Here is a 15,304-nt window from a genome sequence, read left to right as displayed (position 1 = left end):
TAAATGCTGCCGTTAGTGCAGGCAGTTCTGCAAGTCTGATATTCTGCCTGGTGACAGTGAGAGTAACAGGGCGTGTCTTAGGCATGTGAACAAGTGACCAACACTTTCTGGTTTAGTAAGTAAAATAATATGCAGTGTTCTCAACAATATATATATATATATATATATATATATATATATATATATATATATATATATATATATATATATATATATATATATATATGTATGTGTGTCTGCATACTTTGTTAGCCCCCTTTTACCCTGTTCTTCAGGGGTCAGGACCCCCATGGACCCTCATAGAGCAGGTACTATTTGGGTGGTGGATCATTCTCAGCACTGCAGTAACACTGACGTGGTGGTGGTGTGTTAGTGTGTGTTGCGCTGGTCTGAGTGGATCAGACACAGCAGTGCTGCTGGAGTTTTTAAACACTGTCCACTCGCTGTCCACTCTATTAGACACTCCTACCTTGTCAGTCCACCTTGTAGATGTAAAGTCAGAGACGATAGCTCATCTGCTGCTGCACAGTTTGTGTTGGTCATCCTCTAGTCCTTCATCAGTGGTCACAGGACGCTGCCCACAGGACGCTGCTGGCTGGATATTTTTGGTTGGTGGACTATTCTTAGTCCAGCAGTGACACTGAGGTGGGTGGGTGGGTCAAAATGTACATATGCATAAGTAAAAAAAATAAAGTAAATAAATATAAATTTACGTGTGTGTGTGTGTGTGTGTGTGTGTGTGTGTGTGTGTGTGTATGTGTGTATACCCAGTTTTACATATGTCTAAAGTGTACATTCTCATATTTCAATAAACAGTATTTTTTATACATTTTAGTTTTACCATGTACAGCTTACAGCACTGTTTAAATTCATCAATAAATAATTTATAGTAGTTATCAAATCATTAAGAGTGTTTTAGGAAAAAGCCTGTGGGCGGAGCCTTTATAGCAGCTCCGTTTATTACCATTATTCCAACAGATTCATACCGGATTCATAACAGATTCAGATTCATAGTTATTAAATGACTTATAGCCATTACATAATAATTCATAGTGGATACTGATTAATAATTCATAGTAGGTACTGGTTATTGGTCAGTCAATAATTTATAGTAATTACTGAATAATTAATAGTAGTTATTAATAGTTATTAAATGATTCATAGTGGTTACTAAATAATTCATGGTGGAGTGATTATTGGTCAGTGAACAGCTTATGGTAGTTACTGATATTGGTTACTGCATTATTTACAACAGTTTTTAAATGGGTACTGATTAATAATTCATAGTAGATACTGATTATTGGTCAGTGAATAATTTATAGTAGTTATCAAATAATGATGCTTGCTATATAATTTACAATAGTTATTAAATGATTCATAGTCGTTACTAAATAATTCATAGTGGATATTGATTAATAATTCATAGTAGATACTGATTATTGGTTAGTGAATAATTTATAGCAGTTACCAAATAATAGTGGTTACTACATAATTTACAATAATTATTAAATTATTCATAGGCATTACTAAATACTTCATAGTGGACAGTGATTAATAATTCATAGTGGATACTGATTATTGGTCAGTGAATAATTTATAGTCGTTATTGAATAAATAATAGTGGTTATTACATAATGTACAGTAGTTATTAAATGATAGTAGCATAGTCGTTACTAAATAGTTCATAGTGAATACTGATTGATTCAGAGCGGTCACTTAATCATTTGCTGTAGTTACTAAATGATTCATGAATGAATAATGACTAGATTTCAGCAACAAGTTGTGAAAACAGCTCAAAAGTGCCCAGAATGGTGGAATTTGGGGGCGGAGTTTTAAGAGTTTAAGGGGAAAGCCTGTGGGCGGAGCCTTCTTAGCAGCTCCTTTCACTACCATCGTTCTAACAGGTTGTCTGCAGACGTAGGTCTTCATTGAGATCACGTCTGGCTGTGCAAAACAATGTTTACACCGTTTAAACATTTAGACCTTCACTCTAGCGCCCCCCTGTGGACAAACTGGTGGTGTTTGTCACGCTTGTTGCTCTTCTAAGCCCTCTTGTATAAATGTCAAGCCAAACCCGTCAGTTACAGCCGCTAAATGTCAAACGTTGATGAACTCTTCAGAGCTGAAGTGTAAAGCTGCCCCTGGTGGTGAGATCCGGAACTGCAGCATTGGAGATAACGACTTCAGGACACTTTGTCTCTCTCTCTCTCAGTCCCCAGCGTGCAGGTAGTCTATCAGATAAGCAGCCACACAGCCGTAAAGCTCTGGCACGCCGTCCGTCTCCTGCTCCCCCGACAAGCATTCACTTCAGCTATTATTAAATGTCATTGAGCAATTACGGAACGGTTCAACTGCTTTCCTCTCTCTAGACCTCCGTCTGTCCATCTGGGCCTCGTTCTCTCTATGTCTGTCCATCTGCCTCTTTTAAGGCACCTATTAAGTCATAAGATGTGAAAAATAAAGGTAAACGTGCTGTTAAAGTGTAATGTGTGCTATTAAAGGGCTGATATCACGTGAAACTAAATTTTTCCCTTTTTTTAAAAAATAAGCCAGACGTCGTATGTGAACGTCAAAATGGAGCGTCCACTTCTTAGTCCAGACAGTCCAGATATGGCATCTAAGCTGCAAAAACAGGCCACTTCGAATGGTTTGTTTTTGTGATGTCACAAACACCAACACGTTTACATGTAACTCATTCATACTCATTTAGCCTACCGCTGTTTAGCCCCGCCCATTTATGCTGAAGTTATGAGTATTTCAGCGCAGACTGCTTTCTGAATGAGGCATAATGTTGAGGGCAACCCAGTCAGAACAGACCTCATTTACATATCTTAAAGGGCCAATATCCTACATTTTTTGTGTTTTTTTTTTTTCCACTTAATTTTCCTCTCATTAGTTTGTTGCTGTGCTTTTCAGATTGGTATATGTAAATGAGCTCTGTTCTGATTGGCTGCGCGCTATTTGAAAAGCAGTCCAGGCGGAAACACTCCTTATAACTTCAGCGTTAGTGGGCGGGGCTAAACTGCTGCACGCAGAGTTGGCGGATGTATGTAAATGTGATAGTTTGTGTGACTACACAGACATTACAGTGCAAGGAAAACATAAAGTATGGGCTCTTTAAGTTATGTAATGAGTTGTATTAAAGTGTAATGTGTACTGTATCACACTCTTTCTCTCTCTCTCTTCCTCTCCCAGTTCTTTCACTTCTCCTCCGCGAAGGCGTACCCCTCGTCGGATGAGCGCTTTAAAGGCCGTGTGAAATGGGTCGGCGCTCCGTCATTGGGGGATGCATCGATCCAGCTCCTCAACGCCTCGCTCAACGATAATGGCACGTACTCCTGCACCGTCCGCAACCCCCCCGATGTCCACGGCCCGTCCTCCCAGACCGTCCTCACCGTCACGCCCAAGAGTGAGACTCACAACAAGTCTTTAATTTCTAATGATTGTTTAATAATTCATAGTGCATACTGTATCATTCACAGTAGACACTGAATTGTTTATAGTAGATACTGAATCATTTGCAGTATATCCTGAATCATTTATAGTAGATACAGAATAATTTATAGTAGATACTTCAGTAGATACTTTATAATTTATAGTAAATACTGAATCATTTATAGTAGGTCCTAAACCATTACTAGTAAATACTGAGTCATTTATAATAGAAACTGAATCATTTATAGTAGGTCCTAAAGCTTTAAATAATAAATAGTGAATAATTTAAAGTAGATACTGAATCATTGATAGTGGGTTCTAAACCATTAAATAATGAATGCTGAATTATTTAAAGTAGATACTAAATGATTTATAGTAAATACTGAATCATTTAAGTATATGCTGAATCATTTATAGTAAATACTGAACCATTTATAGTAGATCCTAAACCATTAATAGTAAATACTAAATTGTTTATAATAGATGCAGAATCATTGTTAGTAGATACTGAATCATTTTCATTTTGTAGTAGATACTGAATCATTAATAGTAGATGATCCTAAACCATTTATTTATATATGCTAAATCAAATGAATATTCATAGTAGATACTGAGTCATTTGTAGTAGATACTGAATCGTTCATAGTAGATACCAAATCCTTTATAGTAGTTTCTGAGTCAATTATACTTACTCACTCACTCTCTCTCTCTCTCTCTCTCTCTCTCTCTCTCTCTCTCTCTCTCTCTCTCTCTCTCTCAGAGGTGGGTGTGCGTTTCTCTGATGTGGCTGTGTTGTTATTGTTTATTATCGTGCCGTCGGGGCTGATAGCGCTGGTGCTGTTAGTGCGAATCTTGTGTCCGTGCTGCTCACCTGTGAAGAAGAGCTCGGGCCTCAGTCGCCACTCGCCTATAGAGGTCACTGATGGGTAAGTAACATGCACACAGACACACAGACACAGCTCTGAGGTCGGCTCCCTCTCTGCAGTCCACTCTACTACTGTTTAAAACCTGTCTACTTTGGTTAATAGCACGTATTTGAGCTGTTAGTCAGTTGCTCAGGAGCCACGGTGTTACACTGGTTTAGTCTTGTCGGGTCACTGCAATGCACAGCAGTTATTTTCCTTCCTCCAACACACACTGATTGCTCCAGCAGACACGGACAAGTTGAATCAAGCGTGTTAAAGCAGAAAAATAGTAAATCAGGGAACAAATTGCGGATTTTAGTGTGTAGGTTCTCTTTATGTGCTGAATTTAACACACTGGGAACAAATAAAACATGAAATGTCATCACAAACCACGTCACAAATGTATCTTTTATTAAAAATTATCAGACAAATGTCATATTTAAGTGTGTTCTTTTTAGAGGATGTGTCAACTGTTCACTTAGAAAATCTACATCATTTGACCAGGGGTGCACAAACTTTTGAATAAGACTATAAAGTTGTCCCCAAAGGGCGCCCTTTTTTTTTTAGCCACGCCCTTGCATTTTAGCGCAGGAAGTGAGGCTGCATCCCTGTCCCTCATGGCCACATGGTGAGCAGTTAGATCCCATTGTTTTGAAGGAAATGTGTCCCAAAGTCTGAAAGTCAGTGTGGAACATTTAAGAAATTGACACATTTCCTCTGATTTAAGCCTTTTTTGTGTTGAAAAATATGATGATTTTGTGTGTGTACAGATGTTTAAAGCTGGGTTTGCTTGTACAGGCTAGCATTTTTGAGTTCTGCTCGAAATGAGCTAAAATGATCACTTAAACAGTGAGAAAGCTGTTTCTGTGTAGATCTGTTATTTTATTGTTTTGTCTGTCTGTGTTGTGGGCACATCCATGCTGTGAATTGTGGTTAACTAGCAACTAATAGATAAGTGTTCTGATAACCGCTGTGTTGTGTCCTCTGCAGGGAGGAGTGCCTCTACAAGCAGCCCAAGCAGAAAACTCCAACATGCTGTGAACTGTATTTGCTGGTAAAATATCTCAGATTCTGTGTTTCTAAATTTCACAATTCATGAAGAAGTGTCTCGGACTATTGGTCTTAATCTGGGATTAAATAAGGATTTCCTGTGGCGAATATCCACTCAAGTACACACTTTGAGCCCACACTAGGCCGAGTGTGGGTGGACGACATGGTGGGCTTTGGCATGTCTGACTATAAATGCTTTTACTCACTGATCACCAGTTATTTATTTATTTATGCGATTTGTTCACATGAATATAAATGATCCAGACACTGAGTATGATTTTTCATATGCTGGAAAAGGCACTACACTTTTTGCTCTTTGTTAATTTTTTTTAATTTGCAAGCAGCATGAACTCTTCTTGACCATGTCAATCATTGTTGTGTTCATTGGCATGTTGACACCAGTGACGAATGATGGGCTGCGTGGCAGCAACCCGTAGCCTACTTTTTGACAAGCATTAAAATGATTGAGGCCTTAATCATAAAAAGTGGTTTCTGGAAGTCAGTTTTATTTTTTATTTCATATTCATTGTGGTCTCTGCCGTTGGCGTGACGGGAGCTATGATTACAGGTCAGTTGCGTCTATGCTGTTCAAAACAGATCCATAGAGACAGAGACAAGTCTGAGTACAAATATCAGAGACTTCTAACGTCGGTACAAATACCATCGAGTCTGAGACGAGTCTGTTGAGACTAAGACAAGTACAAATACCACTGAGAAGTCAGAGTACAAATACTATTGAAACCATGACAAGTAGAGATACTATCGATACCATAGAGTTTGAGATCAGTCCAAAACCAAGACCAATACTATCAAGTCAGAGACAAGTCCGAGTACAAATACTGTTGAGATAACTAGTACTGTACAAGTACTGTCATACCAAGTCAAGTATGAGTACAAGTACGGTCAGACCAAGACGAGTCTGAGGACAAGTACCATCAGACCAAGACGAGTCTGAGGACAAGTACGGTCAGACCAAGACGAGTCTGAGTACAAGTACCATCAGACCAAGACGAGTCTGAGGACGAGTACCATCAGACCAAGACGAGTCTGAGTACAAGTACCATCAGACCAAGACGAGTCTGAGGGCAAGTACGGTCAGACCGAGATATGTGCGTGTACAAGTACCGTCATATTAAGACGAGTCCAAGTACTGTTGAGATTAAGACAAACACAAGTACAAATACTATCGGGATCAAGATGAGTACACATACTATCGAGTCAGTGACAAGTCGGAGTACAGTTACCTTCGGGACTAAGATGAGTATGAATATGAATACTACTGAGACCAAAATAAGTCTGGGACAGTAGAAAAACTTGTCAAGTATGAAGTTATACAACACTAATAACAGACATTTGCTTTAACAAAGTTTACAAAATAGCATGTATCGATTCCTAACTTTGCTTTCTCTCTGTCTCCGCTGGTTTAGGACTCGGATGACGAGGAGTACTATCATCATCACGAGAAACAACGCATGGAGACAATAGCTGAGTCCCAGTGTTAGCCTCTACTGGACTCTAGCTCGTCCTGTAATCGTCCTGACGTTTGTGTAGGAGCCTGGAAAAGAAACTGCAACTGGATCAAACTTGCTATAGACAAACTGTGCAGATAGACCGACTCTAGCTTGCCTGTTTCAGGTTGGAGATTGGTCTCATAAACTTGTACTTAAAGCCTACACTGACCTGATCCTCTGCTGGAGTTCAGTCCATTCTGTTCACTCTTAAGGGTTTAAAAAAGGGTTTTTTGAGTTGAGGCCATATGGGGGAAACACTTGTGGTTTCTTATAGCAGTGGTTCTCAAACTGAGGCAGATCCCGAGATGGTCCACCTTTTTGCTCTGACCTTTTATGTTGGGATGGAGTAAAAATGTGGACAGCATAGGGGTTCCTTTTGGACCATTATGGGAACCTCTGCACTACAGCGATCCTCAGGCACCCCCAGACAGTCCAGATTTTGTGCTTCCTAACTTGCAACCCATAGGGTTAGAGCAAAAATATGGAGCATCTGGTGGTCACTAAAGACCGCTTTGAGAACCACTGCTTTAAGAAGCACAGAACCTTTCAGTACACGTTTCAGTGCAAATAAAATGGCTGAAGAACAGAATCTGAAACTTGATTCTGTACTCATTAAAGGTTAATCATACATCCAAGCCAAGAACCAATATTGTGCTAATGGCTAACAGATGATACGTTATGCAACCCTAATAACCTCCAGGGATGAATTTGAGAGGTTGAGGGTCTACATTTGGTCTCTGGCTTACTGAAAAATCTTAATTTACAGCCCACCCGCAATCCCTCCCCTCCCCAACCCAAAGGGTAGTCGTTTGACCAAGTTGTCCCAAATGTTTATTGCCTGAAATTTGCTTCTTTATTTTGCACTGGAGCTATGAAGCTAATGTTACAAGCCTACAAGTCAAACGATTTTGGAAGTCTAGTTACCTACACTTCCATTACTTGTTAGCTACATTACCTTTGTAGCTTCAGCACAAAACTAAAGAAGCAAACCTCAGACACCAAACATGATCAAAGAGCAAAAATATCTACATTTTGGGTAAATTAGGTTACTGCCAAACTCCTCTGATGGATAAATCAGAAACCAGGCCAATGTCTGCTATGATATCTTAAATTCTAGTACTGCAGACTGTCCTTCAGTAAACTCAGCTCCACCAGCAATGCTTCAATGGGGAGTCAGGTCAGGCACCACCCTGAAGAGCTAAATGTATGATTTCCACCTTCTTCTATGGGAAATTTGTATTAACTGTACCTTCACTGGCCTATTTAGATGATATTTCCTTTGTCTCAGACCATGTTCCGGATTCACAGACAGAGTGCTGGAGTAATTACATGCTTAATGGCAATTCCCTGTTGAAAATGTCTTTAGCGCAGATGCCGTGTCAAACTACTGCTGATTGACTCTCAGTTTCTGCCTTGCATATTAAACTGAGACTATACTGGCACTCTAAAAAAATAAAATGAAAAGGTTCTTCAATCAAAAGAAATGGTTCTAAACCTTTGTGCCTAGACTTAAAGGAATATGGACTGGCTTTAAACATGCTAATAAGGCTAATATTAGACAACAGCCAGCAGTAATTGGTTAGCATGATCATATTTTGCTAATGGTAGCTGGTCATTGTTGCTCAATATAGTATTAGCAGTGTTTTGCCTTTTGGTGTTCCTTTAATATATGTCCGGAGAATTGACGGTTGGAGCTCATGGTTACTGGGAAACTACCTTTGTGCTAACCTGACATGCTACATCCAGCCATTCAGGGTCCAGAAGAACTTGGTTTACTGCCTTTGACTGTCCACACATGCCTTTGAATTCAAAACGTGATAGAGTCCTGTTGATTAACATGGACGATCATTTTGATGCCTTTAGAAAAGAGCAGACTAAAATGTCTCTTATAATGGAATCCAATGGGCGGATAATGGAGAAAGGAGTTCCTGTTACCTTCACTTGCCCTAGGCTTTGTGTGGTGTCCATGGTGATCAGGCATGCATCCCTAAGCTGGTAGCGATTACCATAAATCTGTTGCTATGAATCTCTGAAAGAAAGAGTTTATTAAAAAAGATTTACGGCTTAATTTAAGCATTTAATGTTTGCAGACAGGTTTCAGCAACTGCCCGTTGACTTCCATTCCAAGTATGTCTCAAATGACGTTTTTCCTCTTACTGGGAAATGTGTCAATTATTTTTCAGCTATACGCCTACAAATGCATCCTATAGAGGTTGACAAATTCTGGAGTACTTCTTGAACTTAAGGTCTTATACGCACTTACGTTTCTTTCCATGGTTTCTAAACTGGACGTCAGTAATCAGAAGGATTTGTTGTTGTATTTGTGTATGTATGTGTAGGTTTAAGTTATTTCAGTTCATTTTGCTGTTTATGAAGATGTTTGTACAGATATATTTTTTCTGTTTCACACTTATCTTACATTACTTTCCATTTCTTAGCTTTGCACTCAGTATTCTAATTGGAAGTAGATGTAAAGGTCCAAAGCTGAGCTTATTTTCACAGTACTCTGGGGTCGAGAAGGCTTTTTTTCTTTCTAAATGAAGTCTGAAATAAGGTTACATGAATTGAAACAACCAAATGCTTGCTATAGATTGCTTTTCCTTAAGTGAACTTTGAGTGTCTTTATGGACACTCTCCAAGTGTATTTTTTTTCCTTTAATTATATGATGCATATAATGAAGTCTATATTTAATACATGTTTATACAGATGTAATATAGTTGAGCACACTGTCTAATATAAAAATGCAATTTAAGTGACTAAATAAAATGTGTAAGTAGTTCAAACCTGTTGTTTTACATGTTTTCTGTTGCAAAGAAACTTGAGAGTCGCACCTCAGAGACTCGAGACTCGCACCTCAGAGACTTGAGACTTGAGACTCGAACCCTAGAGATTCGAGACTCGCACCCCAGAGACCTGAGACTCGCAACTTACACCCCAGAGACTCGAGACTTGCATCCCAGAGACTCAAGACTCATACCTCAGACACTCGAGACTCGGACATGCAACTCAGAGATGCAGCTCGGACTCACATCCAGGACTCAAGACTTGCACCTCAGAGACTCCGGACTTGACTCAGACTTGCACCTCACCGACTTTAGACTTGACTCAAACTCGTGCCCCAGTGACTCTAGACTTGAACTTAGACCTCAGAAACTCAAAACTAGGACTTGCAACCCAGAAACTCAATGCTTGACTCAAGACTCAGACTTGCACCTCAGACACTCTAGACTTGACCTTGGCTCACACCCCATGGACTCGGGATTCAACTCGCACTCATACCCTAGAGGTTTGCAAACCTCAGAGACTAAGAGATTCCACATGCATCCCAGAGACTCTAGATTTGACCCGGACTGACAACCCAGTGACTCTAGACTTGACTTGAGACTTGGCCTCTAGAAACACTAGATTTAACTAGGGACTTTCACTCCTGAGACTCTAGACTGAACTCGGAACTTGCACTTCTGAGACTTGACTTGGGCCTCACAATTCTGAGTCTGTAGACTCAGGAATCGCACACCTGAGACTCTAGACTTGACTCGGCCTCGTACTCCTGAGACTCGAGACTTAACTCAGGGCTTGCATCCCCCAAGACTGGAGACTTGACTTGGGATTGGTGCCCTTGAGACTCGACTTGGGACTCGCACCCCCAAGACTTGAGACTCGACTAGGGACTTACACCCCTGAGACTCAAGATTCGACTTGGGACTCTCACCCCAGAGACTCTAGTCTTGACTTGGACTCGCACCTCAAAAACTTGAGACTTGTGCAAAACTACTTGTGAGCTACGAGTGTTAACCATCATAAAACAAATTTCAAACTGGTGAAACGTGGACTGCTACAACCCTTCCTGGTATATCCTATGTGTGTCTGCATGGTGTCTTTCCTCCCGTTGTATCTATTTCTCTCCTCCTTAGTGATGGGCGGGTAATGCCTTGTCTGTCGATGCTGCGGTTTACCTCCACTAATGGCCCTCTGGGAAAGCCTACAGCTGAATGACAGATTTGACACCAGATGGAAGTGCACTACAGGTACCACATGAGCAAGATGATGTTAGCTTTAAATCATAAAACATCCATATATTTGAGCTTTTATTCCACGTGTTGAGTCTTACTTTCAGCCTTGTTGGTTATCTGGAACTGTAAGGGGTTTGAATGTGATTTTGATTATAATCTAAGTATAGTTTCTGTTTTGGGTATAGAGGAAGGTTAATTTGTTCCACGCTGTTTTCAAATTTGTTCAAAGATCTAGAACAGAGTGCTCTCATACACTTGATTCATCTCGTGAGCAGCCTGATAATTTGCTGATGAGTTGAAGCAGGTGTATTGAAGTGGGGAGGGAAATGAAATACAAAGTTTGGAAAGGCTCATTAATGACATTACGCATGAAGCGTCAAAAGCTGATATTCATCAGCTGACGTTGTTGGTTTTAATGAGCATGTCACGTAATCGAAATGTGATTCCTGAGACAGACGCTGTTTCAATTCCATGCATTTTGTAAGCAATTTGAATTAGATTGAATCTGCATTTATTCTGTCTGCAGCAATATGTGTGTACTGTTTGGTATCTGGTTTTGAATGTAACAGTATTTCACTTTCCCACCGGCTAGAATGTGGCCAAAATTATGTGGACACCTGACCATATATAAGCCTGTTGGACATCCCTTTCCAAAACCATGGGCATTACTACGAAGTTGGCTCTTCTTTTGCAGCTGTAACACCCTCCACCCTCTTCTCGGAAGCTTTCCACAAGATTTTGGAGTGTGTCTGTGGGAATTTGTGCTCAGTCAGTTAATAGAACAAGTGTGAGGCCAGACCCTGATGTTGGACGAGAGGGCCTGGCTCACAATCAATGTTCCTGTTCATCCCAAAGGTGTTCGGTGCGGTTGAGGTCAGTTATCTGTGCAGGCCACTGGAGTTCCTCCCCACCAAACTCTTCAAACCTTGTCTTTATGGAACCTTGTCTTCCTTTTGGAACAGGAAAGGGTCTTCCCCAAACTGCTGACACAAAGTTGGAAGCATCCAAACCACATTTGGTGGTTTGAAATGCGATTCCAATCAGATTTTTACAGATGCGTCTCAGTCTGGCCGCTCTGGCCTTTCAAATCGGATTTCAAAGTGTCTTTTGCGTCACTTGCAACACGACTGGCAATGACGGTGTCAAATCCAGAGTGACGGAAGTGCTGGGATTCAGGAAGAGCACCAAACATTTATGCCATTTATGAATTCTGAAATCTGAATTCTGGGTTTGGAGGGCGAGAAGATGCACCTCCATCTCTCCTGTATCCACGTTTGAAATCCAGTGTGGCTTCGTAGATACTGACGCCCACTTCTTTACCGCAGCAACCCATGCAGACAGGCTGGTGATGTCTGGACACACAAACCCGATTTGGTCACTTGCAAATAACAGTGCAGACAGTGGTCTTAAAGAATCTGATTTAAGAAACAAATCCGACTTGCCTGCCCAGCTGAAGTGTATGTACCTCTACCTAAAGCCCCAGTGAAGACGTCAGGGGAGTATTTCACAAAGCATTTACCCAGATAACCCCTTAAATGGCCAGGGCCCACCGACAGGCCCAAAAGTGTTACATGCTTCTATAACGTTAGAATAGCTCAGCCAGTTTGCAGTGAAGTCCCTGTAGATACTGAATAATAAGCCTTAGTATGTAATAAGCCTGAGATCTTAAGGGGTCAACTAACTTTAGCCAAGTTTATCAGTAGAAGAAGTGATAGTGGACAATCCTAACTTTGGGCTTAAATTAGCCAGTTTAGAAAAATCTTTCTTTGTGTAGGTAAACCCCTAAAGACTAGCTCTCAGTTTAAGCATAGCTTAAAATTTGCCTTGAGCATGCTAAACTTAAACCAGTTGGCAAGCTAAGCACATGCTAACCATGCTAGCTTTGAGTTTATTAGCTCAGAGCATGCTAGCCTTGAGCATGCTAAACATTCATGAAACCACTAAGCATGCTAAATATTCATGCTAGCTTGAAGTTCTTAGCCCAAATGTGGTTGATCAGTAAAGCTATGAGGCTAATGTGGCTAACGAATGGACTGCTGTTACTGTTTTTAGCTGTTTTTGTACTTTGTCTGTTTACAGTGTCAGAATCTGCTACAGATCACTGAGCAACTCATACAGTTTGACGTGAGTGTGTGATGAGTTAGCTGAGCCGTCTCTCTGATACGCTAATGATTAGCTGTGATGACCAGAGTTTGGGGCAGCTCCGTCACTGAGACTGTGACGAGTCTTTAGTCCTGGGTTGAGCGTCTCTGGTTTACTGCAGGCTGCTTCCCCCTTCTCTTCTATTGGGTGCAGTGGGGGAGAATCACGATCCGAGACTCAGAATAGCGCACAGATGATCTCGTATTGACAGCAGTGTTAGTCATCAGTGGGGGGGGGCATGGATTTCCTGCTATGAGCACCTGTGTCATACGCCGTAACGGGCGTCGGCCCTTTTCACGCTGTTTACCGCCATGGAGTGTTTTTTTACGTCAGTGCAGATTCAGCCATGCCTCACGCGTTTTCTGCTTTTGTGTGCATTTTTTTCTTTTTGAGTGCCTGAGTGTAGTCTTGAGTTGTTTTGAGTCCATCTCTTTTTTTTTTCTTCTTCTTTTTCTAATGGGATTTAGATGAGCTGTCGTTTGCCGACTGTTTTGCTCTAATGAATTAATTGTAGTATGTTCTTGGGTTGCCTTACAACTTCCTAATGAATAATTCATTTATTTGTTACAGTGGATTTGTAGGTTTAGACACCTCTGACTGGTTTATTTGTGAGAGTAGTTTCATGTATATTAATTAACTAATTAATTAATTAATGATGACTCTGGTTTAGATTAGCCTTCATTTACCGAGTTGCCTTACTAGTGTACTTTAAGTGCACTGTTTATTAATTAATTGATCAACTTATTTATTTTTTTGTGGATTCATGGGAGCAGATGACTTCTTGTTTTTTGTTTGCTTTTCTATCTATCTGTCTATCTATATATTGTACTGTATTCCTGGGTTGAGATGAGCTTTTGCTGATTTGCCTCTTGAGCACACAGTTTACTGATGAATAATTAATTAATCCATTCAATTTATTTATTATGGTGGATTAATAAGTTTGGACATCGCTGACTGATTTGCTTTATGAGAGTATTTTGTTTATTTTTTTATTTGAGAGTAGTTTATTAATTAATTCATTCATTTATTTTTATTTATTTATTGTAGCGGATTCTTGGATTTAAATCGTTTGCTGATTTGCTTTTTGAATTTGGACTTAATGTGTACTTATTAATTTATTGATTGTAGCAAATTTGTAGGTTTAGATGTGCTGATTTGCTTTAAGAGTAGTTTTGAGTGAACTACTAATGCATTTATTTATTTATTTGTTTGTTTTTTTATGCTGGATTGCTAGGTTTAGTTGAGTCTTTAATATTATAACTATTATTATTTTGTCTTCTCTTTTAAGATGGGGCCGGAGGTTAGGGAACCAGCCTTGTGACCGTAAGGTCGTTGGTTTGATCCCCTGAGCCGACAGTACGTGACTGAAGTGCCCTTGACCAAGACACCTAACCCTCAACTGCTCCCTGGGTGCTGTGAATAGGGCTGCCCACCGCTCTGGGCAAGTGTGCTCACTGCCCACGAGTGTGTGTTCACTAGTGAGTATGTGGTGTTTCACTGCACGGATGGGTTAAGTGCGGAGGTGAAATTTCCCTGTCGTGGGACTAATAAGGGTCAGTCAATCTTAAGATTGCAGGCTTTATGTGCTGATCTGTTGTGTGAGTTTAGTGCTGATATTTTAAATCAATATTATTGTTTAATATTCATAGTTTAATGTTTTGAGAGAAGCTTTTATTTGCTGGTTAAGTTTATGACTAGACAGGTTCAGGCGAGACTAGAAAGGGGCATCATTTGCTGATCAGATCAGGCTCAGTGTGGACTTCCAGGAAAGGACGTGCGCAGTAAATATGCGAGAAAAAAATCAGAGGAGCCGCCTGGATTTGGCCTCTAAACCGGTTTCGCTGAGGACTGAAGGCCTTGTGGCTTATCGTCACAACCAGGCGTTTCTCAACCGCACACGTTAAAGCCAGTTTGTCTTCTGTTTCCTCTGGGTTTTCACCTATCTCTCTCTCTCCCTCTCTCTCTCTCTCTCTCTCCGTCTCTCTCTCTCTCTCTCTCTCTCTCCGTCTCTCTCTCTCTCTCTCTCCCTCTCTCTCTCTCTCGGTGCGAATGCAGGCTTTTATTTATTTTATTTTATTTATTTATTTTTGCTAAGTTTCTCTCCACGCCTTAGTCATGCAGCCGGTAGAATGCCGGCCTGGCCTGTTGCCATGGAGAAGATGCAGAGGATTTGATGGAGTCCATGGGGTCCTGAGAACACGCGCGCAATAGAGAGAGAGAGATGGATGGATGTATTGAGGGAGAGAG

At 40.5% G+C, this 15,304-nt stretch overlaps 1 protein-coding gene across 1 annotated transcript in view; it reads left to right on the top strand.

Annotated features, from left to right (window-relative positions):
• The window catches only part of mpzl3 (myelin protein zero-like 3), a 32,204-nt gene extending 23,823 nt beyond the window's left edge, over positions 1–8,381 (top strand). Inside the window, exons 3-6 of the mRNA XM_036562885.1 lie at positions 3,196–3,409; positions 4,196–4,361; positions 5,331–5,394; positions 6,818–8,381. Of these exons, the coding sequence (XP_036418778.1) occupies positions 3,196–3,409; positions 4,196–4,361; positions 5,331–5,394; positions 6,818–6,892 (519 nt within the window). The 3' untranslated portion in view covers positions 6,893–8,381. The remainder of the gene's footprint in view (positions 1–3,195; positions 3,410–4,195; positions 4,362–5,330; positions 5,395–6,817) is intronic.
• The last annotated feature ends 6,923 nt before the right edge of the window (positions 8,382–15,304 follow it).

The sequence above is a fragment of the Colossoma macropomum genome, unplaced genomic scaffold (assembly GCF_904425465.1).
Source record: "Colossoma macropomum unplaced genomic scaffold, Colossoma_macropomum, whole genome shotgun sequence".
Classification (NCBI taxonomy): domain Eukaryota; kingdom Metazoa; phylum Chordata; class Actinopteri; order Characiformes; family Serrasalmidae; genus Colossoma; species Colossoma macropomum.
This window is presented reverse-complemented; position numbering and strand designations above follow the sequence as displayed.